Genomic DNA, 18,509 nt, shown 5'->3' with positions numbered 1-18,509 from the left:
GCAACTAAGTGACGTTGGACATGGTGTTTGCTGTGGAACTCTGTTCTCTCTCCATGCCATGCCTATTGCTGACTTAAAAGCAAAACAATGATGGCTATTTGCATGGGATCCTCACAAGATCGGGCTCACTAACCTTCTACCAAGGAAACAGAGAGGACAGCTCGTGAGACAGTGCACACAGCCCTACATCCTCCGACATACAGTTGACGAATAATTGCTGAGTAGGGAAATCAATTCCTCTTGGGTGATGTAGCATCCCTTAAATTGCCCATGTTCCTGTAAGTAATCCTAATTAAACCCAATCGTTCACCAAACTAGACTTGGATGGAATCATTTCTTTATTCTCTTCTATGTGCCCTATTCAAGGTGAATAGATTTCTGTCCCCATCTCCCCACGAAAAGTTATCTGATGATATAAAACACGTTTCAGCCTCAGTTTCCATGCCTATACAATTCATATAATACTAAAACACCCTCCGCGCTATTTATACGATTAAATAAGAGAACACATGCTAAATGCCTGGCCTGCTATCTGGTGCCTGAAAAGCACTGAATTAATAGCTACTGCTATCACTGCCACTAATGATAGTTCAGTTAATAGAGTTCCAAGCTTGAGCATCATGTTCAACAAAAAGATATGCAACTGGGCTCAGGTGTCAGGGACATTTGCTACAGACAAGGGCAGGTAGGTACTTAGTGCTGTACTCTGCTCCTTTCCAACATATCATCCCCTCTCCAGCTGTGGCCCAAGCCAGATGTGCAGAGTTCCTGCCGCTGCAGACTCAGGGTTTCCTGGTGCACCACCCCTCCCCCTTTCCAGCAGGTGCCTGCTCACAGAGAGTCTGAGGACATCACAAAGCTTCTGCAGTGTGAGTTAGCACCCGGGCAGCCCTGGAAACCCCCACAGGGAAGAAACACCATCACAGAGAGCCAAGAACTTTCCAGAGCATTCATCAGAAATGCTTGCTGAACAGCAAACCCCAACTTCACATAAGGTCCCACCGGAAAACTGCTGACAAAGGCCTGGTTATGTAAGTGAGGCGGCGGGTAATTAGCACAACTGCTCCCCAGAAGAAGAGGAAGAAACAGCCCCTCGGGCCCCAGCTCTGTCGTCTAGAAGGAGACTGCGGCAGAGTTCCTGTGTTAGGCCAAGAATCAGGCAAGAATTTTGCTCCCTGGATTGTATGAAATTAGAAAGTGTCATGTCAGACGACTGCCTAACCCAAAGGAAAAAATGTCAGGGTTCAGGACTCTTCTGGGAGGTGAGTCCCTGTGCCGCTCCATTCTCTGGATAGGTGAGAAGGAAAAGCCAGTCTGTGGGTGTGGATAAAAGACTCTGAATAAATAAATATCTCCCTGTATCTCAGGCCAATAGGGAGTCTCAAAGGACCAGGAAGAAGTTGGCCATCAAGGTCTGAGGAGGGGTGGCAGGCAGGTCACCCCCAGCATTCTGTGTGCCCACCTGCCTCCTGAACTCAGGACCATCTTCCAGACCTCCTCTGTCCCAGAGCTCCAGGAGACCGAAACTTGCTGCATGGATGCAGCAAAAGATGATGCCTTCCTCCTAACTAGGAAGGGTGGGTGGCCAGCTCTCCGCCATGTGGAGTGAGTTACTGCTGGATAATAAACTGGTGAGTGCTTCATAAAGAGACGCTGAATAAATAGGCTGTGCTTTAAAAGCTCTTGAGTATGGGTTTAATTTTATACTGAGAGTCACAATTTGAAGGCTGATAAATGCCGTCGGTGCCTATGGCCAGGGTGGACTCGGGAGAGAGGGGAGGCGTGTGTGTGTGTGTGTGTGTGTGGACCCACTCAGGCTTCAGTCTTTCCTCTCTGCATCACTAATACAGTCTTTCTGCCCCTGCCTTGTTGGAGTCTCTGACTTTGAACGCAGCCTTGCAAACAAACCAAAGCCTTCAAAGTTGACCCGTAGTTTTCCCCTGGAGCCATCAGATCATGTCAGCCAAGGGCAAAGGTGCCTTCACCAGAAGAAAGTGAGGCCCTTTCAGCTCCTGCGGGCAGGACCAGTTGGGGTCAGACACAAACCATCTTAAAAGCAAGCAGCAGAGAGGCACCGCCTGCTCCGAATAATCCTTTGCACTGTTCCCCCAGACACAGGGTAGAGAGCACTGACCAGGCTCCAGGCTACAGTTCTTGTCCCAGCTCCACCACTGACTGCATGGAGGGAAAAAAAAACCCACCTCCATCCTAGTATTTAACCTTTCTGACTCTCAAGCTTCTCTCATATAATCCAGCTGCAAACAGCTGCCCAGTCAGTCTCACATCATCCCTGTAAGGATGAGATGAGATCAGACAGGAAAGTGCATTTTGAAAGCAGAGCTGCATATGGCTCATTAGTCTATCTACTCTCCAGACCTCGCTTGCTTCCCACCATTGCCTTTGCTGCTTCTGGGTAGGATCAGAAACCGCTACTGTGAGGACCAAGCCAGGCTCCATGTGCTGGATGAGGGTTTCTGCTGGTAGACAGGGCTGGCAACACAAAGGAGGAGAAACATGCTTGCCTAAAGCCAGGGGCCCTGAGTTGTAGGGCCAGCTGTGTCAGCTCAGCACCTCGCACACTAAGGGAGTCAAAGTCAGACCCGTCGTCATGTCATGGCTGCTACCACGGCTCTACTCTCCACGTCAGTAAGGAACACTCCTTGCCAGCACTGTTTCTTCTATAATCTGAAAACCAGATGCCAAAGGTTGCATACAAGGAGCAGCCTGACTCCAGGGAGCTGACATTTACATCAGGGTGCTGGGAACCCCAGGGCACCTCTCTGATAGAGACATTCTGTTCCATCGTAAAGAATCGCTGAGAACTTCCTAAGGCCCAAGTACTCTGTCTTCTACTCTCTTGTTTTTGCATCATCTTCTACCTGAGGAAAATATCATTATTGATATCTTATCAATCGATATCATCGAATAAATATCCATAAGTGTACTGAGCCCCATTGACTTGCTGGCTCGAAGCTGCCAAGAAGGTTTTGCACAAAAGATACATAGTTACCTCTTTCTGTAGACCACCACAACCCTATGGTATTAGTAACATTTCTTATTACTATGCAAAGATGTCTGACAAAAGTAAAATAAGGAGGATGGTTTATTTCTGTTCCTAGGAAGGTACAGTCCATCACAGTGGGGAGGACATGGTGTCAGGGGTGTGAGTGGTCATTCTGAATCTGCATTCCGTGCACACCGGTACGTTCCGGCACTACAGTCACTTTCTCCTATTGACTCATTCTTTTTGTTTGTTTGTTTTTGTTTTTGTTTTGAGACAGGGTTTTCTGTAGACCAGGCTGGCCTCGAACTCAGAGATCCGTCTGCCTTTGCCTCTGCCTCTGCCTCCCAAATGCTGGGATTAAAGGCCTGTGCCACCACTGCCCAGCTCCCCAGGCCACTGGATGGGGCTATCCACATTCAGAATTCCCTGTGGAATTTCCACTCCTGCCTGTTGAAGTCTTTGACTTCCGGACCCAGCCTTACAAACAAACCAATGCCTTCAAAGTTGGCCTGTCCGTAAATCCCCACAGGTTTTCTTCCTTAGGCGATTCTAAATCCTGCCAAGTCGACAAGATGAACCATCCTCCCTGAATAACTCCTAACAGCTTTAAAGTTGTGTTTATAATAGAAGGTAAGTACCTGTAGCTTCATGGTCCAGAAAGGGCTCTTGATCCTCCTGCCCTATCACATAAGTGCTAGAATAGCAGACATATGCCGTCATGCTGGGCACTACACTTATTATAAAAGATCAAAACCCACAGATGAAAAAGGAACGGAGAACTGTACGAGAAAGCTGAACTAAATGCATTCTTTAACTCTGTTCACTCAGACATCTCTTGATGCAGCAAGCACGCCTTGAGCATGTCACAAGTTTCAGATACTTCATGTTTTATGATGGTTGTCATAAGGTGGAAAACACAATCCCTAGCCTGGAGGAACCTAAAGGGGTGTGTGTGTGTGTGTGTGTGTGTGTGTGTGTGTGTGTGTGTGACAGAGAGATACAGAGAAAAAAGAAAGAAAGAAAAGAAAGAGAGAGAGAAAGAGAGAGAGAGAGAACAACAGAGACAGAGAGTTCTTTGTGTTGGAGGACAGAAAACAAAGCTATCAGCCTAATAGTGTTCAGTTTAGAGGTGAGCCTGGGTCATCCAAGGGCACTGAAGCAAGCCTCCCTCAGCCCTGGGGAATCAGAGGATATAGCTAGAAGGATGTGTGAAGAGAGGTTGGGTGGGGCATTATAGGTCTAGAACCAAAGTTTAATTTGAGTTTCCCAGCATCAACACACACAAGGGAAACACAGTCTGGTCCAAATTGGTCTCACATCAAATATGACGGCTTTTCCCATGCTAAGTGTACCATCACATACATCAGAATTGACGGGACACTACCTGGAAGAGAAAGTGTCCAACAGAATGAGTTTTCATGCAATGTGGCTTCCCAAGGAATTGCCATGATCTACAACATCTCCCAACAGGACCATGAGTGGGAGCTGGGATATTTGTAAGCCCACACTCATGGAGGGAGTTCAGTTAATACATCCCTGCTTGGCTTCCCAATGGTTGGACTTAACTCAGCAACTGAACAGAAGTGAAAGATTAAATGCCAAAGGAAATCAGAAGGGAAGCTATGTTTTAAGAGCCTGCTGTGCAGCAGGCCCTGCAGCTGGTACTGCACATATATTAGCTCATTTACATCCTAGCTCTTCAAAGTTCATGTCACGAGTAACAAATTGAGACCTTCAGGTCACTTAAAAACCGAGTTGGTCTATGTGGTGAGCTGACCAACCTCAGCTCTCATCCCTGCCATGCATTCCAATTTTCCTGAACTCTTTGTCCCAAAACACTTATTTGACAAAGGAGGAAACTGAGGCAGCCAAAAGTTCAGTGACCAGGACCTCGATTTCTTGAGCCCCTGGAAGATAACTCTCTCAGCAGGCTTTGTCTTGAAGGAGTGATGGCTCCTACGATTTCTACAAATGCTGCTTCTCTAGGGAACTTGTTAGGACCTATGCCTATCCCCGACTCAAAGACATGGCCGCTTCCAAACAGCTGAGGGCCATACCGAGAATGCTCCCCAAAGGATACATAGGCTCATCCTAGGTCCTATCTGAAGGGATGCAGAGTCTCCAGTCCTGTCCGAGTTTTATTAGAAGGTATCTGCAATGCGCAGGAGGGCGCTTGAAGCTGCAGGAGTAGGGAGGTGGTTAGGACCCTCCCTCAGGATGCTTCTGACTTTCCAGCCATTCTCCCTTTGATTTCTCTCCAAGTTCATGGTCAAGCAGTTAAGGACATTGTTTTAAAGCCAACAAGAGACTTAGCAAAATTCTCCACTAACTGCAGAGGCTATCAAGAGAGATGGCCCAGACCAGCAGGTTCTCTACTGTCCCAGAAGCAGGAAGACAAATACACAGCCCGCAGCATCAATCTTCAAAGTGGCTTCTCCTAACCTCTGCCAGATCCTATCGTGGTCATCATGGTCACCTCAGGCTACCAACAGCTGGGCCCGGTAGAGCAGGTCTGGGTTCTATGAGCTAGTCATTTCCCAGCCTGTTAGCCAATCAACTTTCCCCAAAGGAACTCAAGCTTTGGTTCAGAGAGCTGCAAAGGATTCTACCCACTCTCTGAGAGTTGCCACCAAAAGGCTTTTGACTTTTTGTATGTACATTCACACTGGTAAACACACAACCCCTCTCTCTTCCCTCAGTGCACACTCAATGTGCAAGAGGCTGAAAACAAAACTAAACAAAACCCTGTGGTAACCTGGACACCTTTCATGCTGTAGGAGGCAATACCTTTAGAATCCTCCTCCCTGGGTAAGGGACAACATGGTGTCATACACACACTGAACACATTCAAGAACATAGCTGTTAATGAATACAGGAGGCTACAGACCTAGAGCTTGCTCTCTTCTCCTTTGTCTCCAACACATGGAAAGAAGCCCCAGATTTCCTTTAGCTAACGTTTTGCCCCTTTGCCTCTGATTCCCAACCCTTGGCTCCAAAATGATACCTGTATGTCCCATTATAAACTGTCAGGAGCCATCATTATCATAAGGACACTGTTCACCCGAGGAAATCTATTTATGAAGTTTTGTTTGTTCACCGGGCACATTGAAATGCTTCATTTTGATCATCCTCAGGAGATAGTGTCTATTTCCTTTCCATTTCAAGAGGCAGCTGTTGATCTGTTATAATGGCCTGGTGACTTCTAACAAGCACCTCAGCCCTCTGTGATGGCCTTCCTCAGTCACACACCCTGACGGAGCAAGATGTGGTTTTTCCCTCCTGTTGTCATCAGTAAATAAAACCCAACTGTTTCCTTCTTCCCCAACTGGCAACTTAACCCTTGTAGGCCCAGGCGCATCACTAAGCTCCCAGTATATTTACTGAGTAAAGCGGCTGTGATTCAGGGCAGGCACACAAATAAATTCAAGAAATCAGAATGCACAGGGACATAAGGCCTTTGGCCTGGAACGTGATGTTGTTAGTTTGTTTGTTCATTTAGTAGGAAGGGGAGGCTAAGGCAGAGGGATGGGATAAAGGATTAGGGTGTCTGAGAGCCTGATAGGAATGTGGACTCTTGGCAGCAGAACTCAGCAGATCCTGCCTAAACATGTATCCAAGACTGAACCAGTGACCATCCTCCCACCCTGGAGAGTCTGCTCCAATCTTGTTCCTATCCTGAGTCTACACTTATGGGGCTTTGCTGGCGAGACTTAAACTTTCATCTTGTCCTATGTAGAAGAAAAGCTTCCTAAGCACATTAATCATTTTCTATGAGACTGCGTGGTTTCCTGCAGCTACCTACAAGGCAAAGCTATTTTCCAGGGCAAGAGAAAATATAAATTAGCTCCAGAGTCCTAGGTTAGCCCTGGTGTTAGCCTGCAGTGAGACAGAAGCTCTGGACTGGTGTCAGTTATAAGGAAAGGGCTAGTTCAGAATCCTTGGTCCTCTCAACACGCTACCTGAGCCCTGTGCTGGAATTCCCTGCCAGTCTGTACTAACCTTCTTTCAGTTGGTCAACAAATAGTAGCAGAAACCTCTCTCTCTCCTTAGAGCTCCCATTCCAGGAGCTAAGCATGAATCTTGAAAAGAAAAATTAAGAATGACCTCTTGGAATTTACATTCTAGTGAAAGAAGGAAAGAAGGTAAGGCAGAGAGAAAGAGAGAGAGAGAGAGAGAGAGACAGAGAGAGAGAGAGAGAGAGAGAGAGAGAGAGAGAGAGAGAGAGAGAGAGAGAAGTCATACACTGCATGGTGATTTTAGTCGATGATAGACTACATATGTGGTAATAAAGGTACCATGAGACTCCACTGAGCTGGGGAAGTCCTGCCTCCTATTCATAACAGCTGTCATGATGCCAGAGGGCAGTGCACTGCTCCTGTCTGTGGTTGAGATATAAACAAACCCACATAAAAATGCAAAGCATACAATTGTGCACAGTACATAACATTTGATAAATAAGACTAAACAACTGTTCCTGCCTTATGTGTCTGCTGTCCTTTTATTGCTAGTTTAGAGTCTATCCCTCTGATAAACAAACGGTTGACTATGAATCAGCATGCCCTGTTGCTTCAGCAAAAGCCTCCCTCAGCAACCAATTAAGTGCACCTCTTGATTGTGTCAAGAGGTCATGATCACCAGTAACCCAGACTGTGTAGAGTTAGTGTCAGCATTTGGTGACATTCACACAAAAAAAATGGCCTCTCAATGCATATCTTGGAGCATAACCCCTATCATTAAATAGTGCATGTCTGCATGTAAACACGTTTGCATACATGGTCTGTCAAAAGGTGGTTAGTATTCAAGAGAATAATTAGGAATAAGAAGTCCTGAAAAGGAGAAACGAGAGAGGTATCCTGGACAGACAAGGTCTCTTAAGTAGCTGACATTGAGTGAGTAGCCCCAGGAAGTGAGGGGGAGGGGGTCACTGTCATGAAGAGTATACTACCTGAATGGCATAGCCACAGCAAAGGCCAGGAGGTGACATCCCCAGCTTGTGCAGGAACCAGTACAGAGACAGCAATGGCTGGAGCAGAGTGTACAGGGAAGGCAGCTGTCAAAGAGGTCAGCAAGGTCACACCGGAGCCAGAGCAAAGAGGGCTTCATGGTAGGCTGTGAGGTTCGCTCTCCCGTCAGAGATCATTTTATTCTTTAAGTGAGCCTCCCTTAAAACTTTCCAATTAATTCAAGTTAAATTTGTGAAGTTTTGCCCCAGCTTTTAGCTTGGGTGCAAATGCTGTGTGGCTCTCTAAGTGGAGCCCATCACAAGGTGCAACCTCAATGAGGCATACCTAAGGGATATGGACTTACTGACCTGCCAGCTAAGACCCAAAGAGGCACAAGTTCACAGGACTCACTGTACCCAACTTTCCATTTGTAACAAGACCTTCTAAAGAGGGTGGCTGTGTACAAACACTCCTTGGATTGCCTGGGCGTTTTCTGTCTCTGCTCCAGACCCACACAGTAAGATGCAGAAAGGTAAGTTTAAGAAGCTAAATAAGGTGTCGTCACTGTTATAATCAAACAATATCCCTGGACCACTTCAAGCTGCCAAAAAGGTCAAGCCTCCATTGCAAAGAGAGCATCAGTTGGTCAAGTGCCTGGATGCTATACACACTTCCCAGAGGCAGGGCTGTACCTTGATCCCTTGCTGCAGTGGTGACGCCATCACCAGCTTTCTAACAAAATGAGAATTGTGAGTAATTTCAGGTCACTGGGTCTCTCAAAAAGCCCTTTCATCTTTCTTGGTGGATAAATGTGAAGGATGGATGGAGCCAGCAGGTGTCATCCCACGAGATCTGTTCAACCAACCAGGCTGGATGTGGGCTTTCAGACAGAACGGAGGTGAAAGCAGGTCTTTCATTGTCAGCCTCCTGTGGATTGTGAGCAAGGAGAAGGAAGGCTGAAGACAAAGCAAAGGAGTTTTTTCCTGGAAGCCTCCCTTGGGTGGCAGGTGCTCCAATGCCTTGAGTCACACTCAGATCCTCCTCCGTGGTTGTGCAAACTCCTGCCCAGAGAAATGTATCAGGGGCTTGATCATTCTCTGTCTGAGTGGGCCACAGCCAGAGACTTTGTGACCTCTGACTATTAGGAAGTTTACAAGCCAAGGTACACACGCAAGTGTCTACTCCCCCTGGTAAAGAAGCCCCAGCAGCCTCTGGAGGATCTCAGCTCCAATGAGACGCCAGCATCCGCCTCCTTAGACAAAGCCATCTTGAAGGAGGAGGGAGAAGTCATCGAGGGAAGTACACAATTTGTCACCTATACCTACAGTGAATACTGGGACAGCCGTCCAGAGCTCAAGACTCGTGGAATAAAAATTGACACAGCCAAGCGGAGTGTCACTGTTTACGGAAAAAAAGATGAATTCTGTCTCCTTGCAAGTCGTTCTGCAGTAGACCAATGAGTTCAGCAGCTGGCAGCATAGATTCAGAGCCCTATTGCGGAAGAAACCTGGTAAACACTTGTACCCTCTGCCCTCTCCTTTTGCAGACCAGGAAGGTGGGGTCCAGGGGGTGACTTGCTGAGAGCCTTGCAGACATACCCAAACATCTCTGACCATCTTCTCCCCTCTAGTCCCTAACTGGCAGCTGTTCTTGCTGGAGGCAGCCATTCTTATGCCAGCACACACAGAAGCCTCTGTGCCAACTGAGAAATGATGAGCTTGCTATCATGAAGCCCAGAGCAGGTGCACAGATGGATGAGTTGAGTGTGGCTGGATCTTAGCCCCATTCACACTGATGGACCAATGTTCCAAGATAGGGGCACAACCTCACAGGGCTGTGCTCAGCCAGCCCCCATGTGCCTATTCTTTCACTTGCATCCCTTGCCCCACTACAGCACCACTCCTCCTTGCTTTCTCCATTACCAGAAAACCAGTGAATTCACATCCCTTCCCATGCTAGCTGACCCACCACATCTCTTCCTCCACCCCATTCCCAGGCTTATGTCAGCCCCATTGATTGTTCACCACTACTTGCCACCAGGGAGTGGTGTTCCAGCTGCTTTGCATTGAGAGCTTGCATTCTGAGAATGTATTGAGATTGAATGGGCAAACTACATTCCATGGGCCAAAGGGAGCCTGTGTCTGTTTTTGTAAATAAAGTTTTATTGGCACATAGCCTAGTCTGGTTTTGATACCGTGCCTGTGACAGCTGTTGGGCTACAGCAGCAGAGCTGACAAAATAGCATGGCCCACAGAGTCTGTTATGTTTCCTTTCTGGCCCAACATAGAAAAAAAATTGCTAGTCAAGCTTGGTGGTGTGAACCAGTAACCCCAGCCCCTTGGGAAGATGAGGTGGATAGAAAGTTTAGGGTCAACCTAAGCAATTTAGTGAGTCCCTAACCTGGTTCAAATAATTTTAGTTAAATATAACTTGGTGGTACAGTGCCTGCCTATAATGCATTAGTCCCTAGTTTCAATCCCCAGTGCAAAAATAAATAAATAAAATAAAATGTAAAAATTAACTTATTTATCACAATCTAAAGAAACTATTAAGGGACCCAAAAGCTCACTGGCTAAGCTAATGTCACCAGCCAATAGATGCCAAGATTTGATACAAGATTGAATCTAGAACATCCTAGATTCCCAAAGGACAAAATATCCTTTGATATTTTATGTATTTAGGCCTTCCCTTCTTGCCAGACTTGGAGAAGGGCACACAGACAAGCCCCAAGAAGCCGGATTTAAAAGCCCAGGGCTCCCTCCTTGCAGAAGCTCCTGAAAGCCCACAGTCTTGTAAAGACTTCTCTGTTCTTGCCTTAGGCCCAATGAGGTACCACATGGCAGTCAGCCTCCAGTAGGCACTGATTTTCCCAGTAGCTCATTTCTGTTCTAATCGGTGCTTCCTGTTCTCAGTTCTAAGCTGGTACACTTGCCCAGGGAGTATGCCCTCTGCCTACATGCTTGGAGAAGGACCAGCCAATCAAAGGACTCAAGAGAATGTGACATTTGGATGCTCTGTAGCCACTGTCCCTAGTGACTCTCAGATCAAATCAACTGTAATTTACAAATAACACAAGCATGTCTGCTCTCTGCTCTCTGCTTTCCCCACTCTCCCTGCCCTCCCAACTCCAGTTGGCAGGGCTTCCAAGAGCAGTTCCCTGGAGCATAATGACAGTCATGTCCCTGTCTATTCCAGGGAAATCATAAAAAGCTTCTTAGTATGTAGAAAGGAAGGAAGGAAGGAAGGAAGGAAGGAAGGGAGGAAGGAAGGAAGGAAGGAAAAGAAAGAAAGAAAGAAAGAAAGAAAGAAAGAAAGAAAGAAAGAAAGAAAGAAAGAAAGAAAGAAAGAAAAGAAAGAACAGAGAAAGAAAGAAAGAAAGAAAGAAAGAAAGAAAGAAAGAAAGAAAGAAAGAAAGAAAGAAAGAACAGAGAGAGAAAGAAAGAAAGAAAGAGGAGAGGCTCCAAAGGTGATCTCAAGCAATGAGCCTAGACATCAAGGTAGATGCTGAGGGAATCAGAGAGGTCAATGATATTGGCTCCCAGGTGAGATAGTGCATGACATAGAGGCCATTATATGCCAGGCACACAGAGTATCCCTAGCAATCTTGACCATTTCTAGAAAGCCAGCTTGATATCATGATTTCCTAGATGAGTCAAATCAAGGATGTGGGACAAGATATCCTAGTTGGTTGGTGGCAGGTTTAAAATTCAAAGCACATCTCTCTAGTCCCAAATTCAGTCTCTCTCCTCTTAAGCATCAGCCCTCAAGACATGAACAATCTAAGGTCAAGAAAGCAGGATCTCCGTCCATCAATTTCTTTCCTAAAGGGTCTGTCTTCCCACAAAATACATTTCCCATCAAGGCCATTAATCTATTCCAGGAAATCTGAGATGGTGATACTGACGTGGATTACCCATCTCCACTCTCACCCCCAAAGGCCTTAAGCCAAGGTCCTTTACTACTGAGTAAAAGCCACCTTCCCCTTCTCTTTTCTTTCAAGTATACATCATGCTTGATTTTATGATGTTTGTAGTACTCCCTCCCCATTGCCCTGCAGGCTCCTTAAGGTATACTCAGCCCTGTCTTCTGATGATCTGGTACCCATAGCTATGCAAATGATGAGGATGGTGGAAAGGGAGAGAAGGATGCAGCAACAAGCCCCTAGAAATGACTGTCCCTAGCTAGGAAGCTATGGGCCAGCATGAGCAGGTCATCTATACAGTGATTCAATTCAAGCTGACTGCCTGGTGGGACAGTTGAAGCACACTTCTGGTGCTAGCCACTGATTTTGAGCCTGAGTCCTGCCACTCATCTTCAATATCTGAGACATGGTAGAAACATCTCTAATTCAGTATATATAACAGGGACACAGCATCAACCTGCCTGAGTCCTGATGGATGGAGGGATAAGTTTCCACAGTTCCAAAATAGCATCTTGCCCAGGAATACATGAGCATTTGTAAAATCTTAGATATGCATATTTCAAAGCCTCCTCGTTGTGTTGGGTTTTGTTTTCAATAATCCTATTATGATCCTTTCAAAATGCAAGAGTGTCTTTTCCTGCCATGGAAGATACAGCATAAAATCTTATTTCGCCTTAAAAACAGAATATGCCAAACAACATTCTCTTGAATTGATGTTCTGCACAGCTTGTATTTTGTTATATTATGTGTAGGTAGTACGTTTGTGTGTGTTCACATGTACACATGTGTACGTGTGTGGAGGTCATAGGTCAATGTGGGGTCTTCTTTGATCACTTTCCATCTTATCTTTTCAGACAAAGTCTCTCACTATCCTTAGTGTCTTACTGATTGGTCAAAGTGGCCGACCAACAAGCCCTAGGAACCCACCTGTCTTCTTAACCTCAACACTGTGCTACTGATTAACACCATCACAAACAGTTAATGTGGGTGCTGGAGATCCAAACTCAGGTTCTTATGTGTGCATGGCTACCATTATACCAGTGAGCCATCTCTCTAATGAGCATCGCCCCTTGCTAATGTCTTTATTAAGAAGATTGCAAAGCTATATTTATTTGTAGGAGATGCTCAACGTAGCAAGACTGGGTTTTCCGATCAACATTTAAAAGTTTCAAGCCATCAGGTGGTGGTGGCACATGCCTTTATTTCAGCACTTGGGAGCTAGACGAAGGTAGATCTCCAAGTTTGAGGCCAGCCTGGTCTACAGAGTAAGTACCAGGACAGCCAGGGCTACACAGAGAAACTCTGTCTCAGAAAAAAAAAAAATAAGCCATTCCTCAGTAAACTGGTCATACTGTCCATGTCCAGAATATTGGAAGTGTGTCTAAGGAGTGGTAGACACACTGTTCAGAAAACTGATTGCTTAATGTCAACCTGAGCGTTGGCTTCTCCACTGCTTCCCATTGCTGTGTCTTTCTTTCTTTCAGAGCTCATTTAGAGTCATGAAGTACAACCCGCGTGCTTGTCTAATAGAACTTTGTAGGTGAGGCTACCAAGGTTGAACAGGATGACAAGATTTCCCATAAGTGACCTACCACAATGAATACCATCTGTCTTATTTGTCACTTTTCATTCCAAATGGCTTTGACTTTTTCCTTAAAATTTTAATCATTTTTAGAAGATAAACACCAACCCCCATGGAGACTCATAAGAGTGGGAAACAGCCCATGAATACGTTTACTTGTATTAACATGGAGTGTGTGGTTTGATCCTCTGGCATCCTAGCCCACTTGGTAGGGCTTGAAAAATTCTGGACCAAGAATTTCTCCAGCCAGGAGGCAACCCTGAAACTTTGCTCTTCTGGAAGCAAAGGAAAATCTACCTCGTTTGGACATTGGCAGTCCATAGCTAAAAACCAAAATACATACATGCATACACACACATGCACACACACAAAGAAGCAGCTTTGGAATAAAGTCAGACTATAGCAAGTGGCATAGCAATTGCCAGGGATCAGCAGGCATGGCACTGGGCAGCTGAAGCAAACCAGGGGACTCTTAGTGGGATCCTGGTGATGATATAAGGCCACCACCCTGGCTTGCCAGTATCAGGAGGGTCTTTTGGACACATCATAGCCTGAATATCATGTGCAAAGCTTGTTTCTAGGAAGCAACAGTAAAATCAGGTTTGAGGCCATCCCTGGGAAACCTGTTCTATTTTTCCTTGCAAAGGCAGGGTTTGGGGACTTGGGAATGAAAACAATTCCCCTGTGACTAGTTTCAGCATAAGGTAGAGATCTGGCTGTGAAGATCACAAGGTCAGAATAAGACAAGCAGCCTTGCTCCATGATGCCTAGAACACCGAGCACATGAACACTGACTTCCTCAAACCCCCACTGCAGGCTTCTTAGACCTTCAGCCTAGTCTGGTACTGCAAGAACGGAGGCCTGATGAGTCCAGAGCCAACAGAAAGCTGAGATCCAGGCTCTCGTCTGAGTATAACCATCCATGACAGATGTTTCCCCAGCAATCGGGGAAGCATTGAGCTGCTGCTTCAGATTTGCCATGGTCTTGGCACAGAGAACATGAGCTGCGGTAACCTTGCTGACAGACACATTCTCTGGATGAGGAGTGTTCAGGAACCAGTAGCTAAGAAAGCTAATGTCATAATGTCTGGTGACTTCGGTAAGCACCCAGGGATCTAGGACACCAGATAACCTCAAAGCAACTTAAAATTGCCCTCTGGGTCCTTCTGCCTGTTCCTGGTCCCAGCCTCTATCTCAGTGCCCAGGCTCCAGCATTCTTTAGATGTTCTCTGCTTTCTGCTCCAACCTTCTTTGGATCACCTTACAATTTTGTGAGCCCCCATCTTCCAGGGCCTTCAGGATATCCCTTGTAAACCTTTTTAGTCTTTGCTGTTTACAAGAACCATGTAGTCTCAACTGGCCATCATAGTAAGGCAGAGGTGGCTGGGATGAGGGCTGGTTGGCCCATTGTCCTTCCTCTAGGCTGAAACTGGAGCATAACATGCCAGTGTCACCATTGGGAACAGATGTTACTAACATGGTACAATCAATAAGAGTCACTTGAGCAGAACCAGGACTGAGAAACTGAAAAATGATGTCACCCAACAGGGTGACAAGGCAGGATCACAGGCAGTCCTGAAGACATAGGCTAGACTTTCTGTGTCCATCCTACTGAGCACACACACACACACACACACACACACACACACACACACACACAGAATCCCAGTATCCAACTAGGATCCATATGGCAAATGGAAAAAGATGGACAAAAGGGATAGAAAAAAGTGAGGGAACCTGCTTGCTCTTTTGTACCCCAATCCCCAAACACTAAGAATCTTTCTGTGGTAAGATTCAAGGATTAAAGTTCCAGTCACACATTTCAGGTTAGACCAGAAATCCTAAGGATATACCACTCCATTATATATAAAGTAGACAGGACCACCCAGGCTCCTTAAAAATAGACACATAACACAAGACTGATGTCAGGGTCTCCCCTTCAATTCTCCCACCCCACATCTATCCCTACTCTCTTCCAATCACCCAGCCACAAACATCAGTGTTGACTGGGAGGGTGAGACCCCACAGACTCAATACAACCACGGACCTCAGACCCACCAAGCAAAAGAAATCTCTTATGTGAGTCCCATCCACCATTAACACCCTGACATGTGGGCCAGACACACCAGTGCATACACACATGCCAGCACACACATACACATATAATAAAACATTCCCCCAGCTGAGCAAGGCCCTCAGGTAAGTGTTCAGTAGGTGGTGCTGGGCCAAGAACAAAGCATAGGCAAAGACACACGGGAGTGAAGCACGGGGCAACTCGCTTCCTAGTACGTTTATTGGAGCTTGGTTAAGAGTGAATGCAATCGGGAGTCCCCGGCCACAGCCCCATCAGCCCAACTGGACCAGAGCTCAGGGGTCCTGGTACCTTTCTTCCCATCATAGACAACATTATTAAAAAAAATAAACTTTACAATAATACATTTTCGCTCATCTGTAGGGTATTATTTCCATAGTTTTGTTTCTTTTTTTTAAAAAAATGAAAGAAAAATCACAGGATATATGTATATGGATATACACATATGTTGAGAAAAGAGATCCAGTATGTACAGACAGTGCATGAATGTCTCAGAAATGAGGAGAGAGAAAGCAGAAACAAGGAGAAGAGAGAAGGGGCAAGCTTGGGAGCCCACCAGAGTGTTCTGTACACACGTCCAGCTAGGGTGTCCCCAGCCCCGCTCAACAGCCCTTCTCCCCAAGAGAGACCCGCCAAATGGACCCACAAAAAAATTCAAAAACAAACAAACAAAAAAAGCCAACAGAGGATCATCTCTTTTTGACTTCAAGATTCCTGGCATGAAGGAGGAAAGAGCATCTTGGAGCTGGTACCCAACCAAGGCTTGCTTGTTCCCCAAAGAAGCTTCGTCCTGTAACAGCTCCCAACCCCACCATGCTGCAGGCACCTCGGCCTGGAGCAACCCTGGGGGTCCCTACCCCAGACTCAGATCCACTAGGCCCCATAAGGGATAGGGATGGCAGCAAACCGTTTCCATCTTTGAAGCCAAGAGGAAGAGGTGACAAGGTCCTTGTGGCTAGCCCTGCTCCTTGCTGACTGAAACTCTCTGCGAACCCTTGGGCAGGTCCCCAGAGTGGGCAGCCGCAATTGTCCTTTCCCCAGTCCACACCAGGCACAGCAACGTTCCTTCCACAGCAGGGTCTCATCTGGTCCAGAGAGAAAACACCAGTGAAGAGAAAAAAGTCTCTCAAGAGCCTTGAGCCCTCGGTGCTGGATGTCCCTTGTAGGGGACCTCTGGGCAGGCTTCTGACTGCCCGCCTGCTTGTCTGTTTGGTTTAGAAAAACTTCTCCAGAGAAGAAATTTGGGAGGAGAAAGGTTCAGAGGCAATGTAGGGAAAAAAAGTGTTTTTGCAAGGGGAGTGTGTGTGTGTGTGTGTGTGAGAGAGAGAGAGAGAGAGAGAGAGAGAGAGAGAGAGAGAGAGAGAGAGAATATGTCTGTGTGTGTGTGTCTGTGTGTGTGTGTGTGTGTGTGTGTGTGTGTGTGTGTGTGTGTGTGTGCATGTTTCCATTTTGTCAGGCGGGAGTTCGTATCTGGGTTGCTTGAAGAACTTTCGTGCTGGGTTCCAAAGGCCTACTGGGCCAAGGTCACCATCAGGAGTGGGAGGGCAGTCAAGGCAGTCGACAGTCTGGCTCTGCAGGAGCCTGAGTAAAGTTTGATCACCTTTTTACTCCCTGGGCTGATATTTGTCGTGAGCTGATCCATGGCAGGCAGAGGAGGAGACACAAACAAAGAAAACAGAAACCTATCAGTAGGGCTGTGGTCAAACAAAATAAAAAAAACACACCAGAAAACAGCTCTGAGCCTGCCTCTCTAGCCACACAGAGACCCTCCCTTGCTTCTCCCTGGCACTCCGAGGACAGGGCTGTATCTATGGGTAACTGGGCAAGACAGGAGCAATTGTTGGATTCTGTCTCTTCTAAGCCTTAAAGCAATGGGCAGCCATCTCAGTAAATGGATTGGCACGCACACACACACACATACACACACACACACACACACACATTGGGGATAGGGGTGTGTGCCCAAGGGAAAAATAAGAAAATAGGCATGGTGGCATGGTGACTTGTAATCCCAGCATTCAGGAAATGGGGATAGGAAAATCATAAGTTCAAGGCTAGCCTTGGGTACAAAGTGAGTTCAATGCACCAGTAAAGGACCATAAGATAAAATCATATTTCAAAGTCATTAAATGAACAAAAAAGATTCCAGAGAGATAACCGGGCCCTTCAAGGTCCAGTCCATAAGGGCCTGATTGTTGACAGAGGAGAAGGTCACCTTCACCCTGCTCCTGATTGCTAGGATGCTCTTCCTCTACAATTCCCCTACCCTGCACATCTGACAGCTTCTCCCTTACCCTCCTGCAGAATCTTGTACCACCCTTCTCTCACCTAAGTTACCCTGGCCTATGAGTCACTCCTATACCCTGGGCAAGGGGCTCCTTCAAGCATCTGGGTCTTTCTCTACTTCTATGCCCTATAACCATCACAGAACTAGGGTAAATCAAATACTCAACCCATTTGTCTTGGAGGAAACTGGGGATGGGGGACAGTTTAGAGTAGCTACTTGTTACCCACAAGGAGACACCCACACCACCCCAGAAGAGTGAGTTCTCATTCGGGCCCGAGTGGGGTCAGAAGTTCAGCTGACCCAAGGGCTCTAATTCAAAGTTCTCCTAAATAACAGTTCCTCTAGGCCAGCCTCAAGTACCCATCCACCACCACCACCACCATCACCCCCACCCTTGTGCCCCTACTCACCTCTGTGAAACACATGCTTAACTCTTTGGAGTTGTTGGCCTTCAGCCCTTGCTCCTAGGGAAAGAAAGCAGGACAGCTTAGCAGGCTGTTTGGGTCCAAGTTTTATCCAGTGTTGTCATTTACTGCTGGCACCCTTAAGCATGGAGTTCATACCAGATGGTGATGACTGGGTCCCATGTAGCACAAAGCACCCTGCTCACTCTGAAACACTCCACGTTTTTATCCTGGCTCCTATGGGCTCCTGGAGAAAACTTCAGTCTCCAGTTTGT

General features: G+C 46.5%; 1 protein-coding gene and 1 long non-coding RNA gene across 4 annotated transcripts in view; one reads left to right on the top strand and one right to left on the bottom strand.

Annotated features, from left to right (window-relative positions):
• The first annotated feature begins 922 nt into the window (after nt 1–922).
• Nucleotides 923–1,679, top strand: Gm34703 (predicted gene, 34703). The gene is made up of 2 exons (NR_166857.1): nt 923–1,262; nt 1,368–1,679. It is a non-coding gene; the product is annotated as a predicted gene, 34703 (long non-coding RNA).
• A 14,030-nt stretch (nt 1,680–15,709) lies between these two features.
• Gfra2 (glial cell line derived neurotrophic factor family receptor alpha 2) overlaps nt 15,710–18,509 on the bottom strand; it is an 89,734-nt gene continuing 86,934 nt past the window's right edge. For all 3 annotated transcript variants that reach the window (NM_008115.3, NM_001302094.1, NM_001302095.1), the window contains 2 exons: nt 18,241–18,294; nt 15,710–17,176 (listed from right to left, as the gene is read on the bottom strand). In NM_008115.3, the coding sequence (NP_032141.2) occupies nt 17,054–17,176; nt 18,241–18,294 (177 nt within the window). In that variant the 3' untranslated portion in view covers nt 15,710–17,053. The remainder of the gene's footprint in view (nt 17,177–18,240; nt 18,295–18,509) is intronic.

The sequence above is a fragment of the Mus musculus genome, chromosome 14 (assembly GCF_000001635.26).
Source record: "Mus musculus strain C57BL/6J chromosome 14, GRCm38.p6 C57BL/6J".
Classification (NCBI taxonomy): Eukaryota; Metazoa; Chordata; class Mammalia; order Rodentia; family Muridae; genus Mus; species Mus musculus.
Note: the sequence above shows the minus strand (reverse complement) of the source record. Positions and strands in the feature narration are given on the sequence as shown.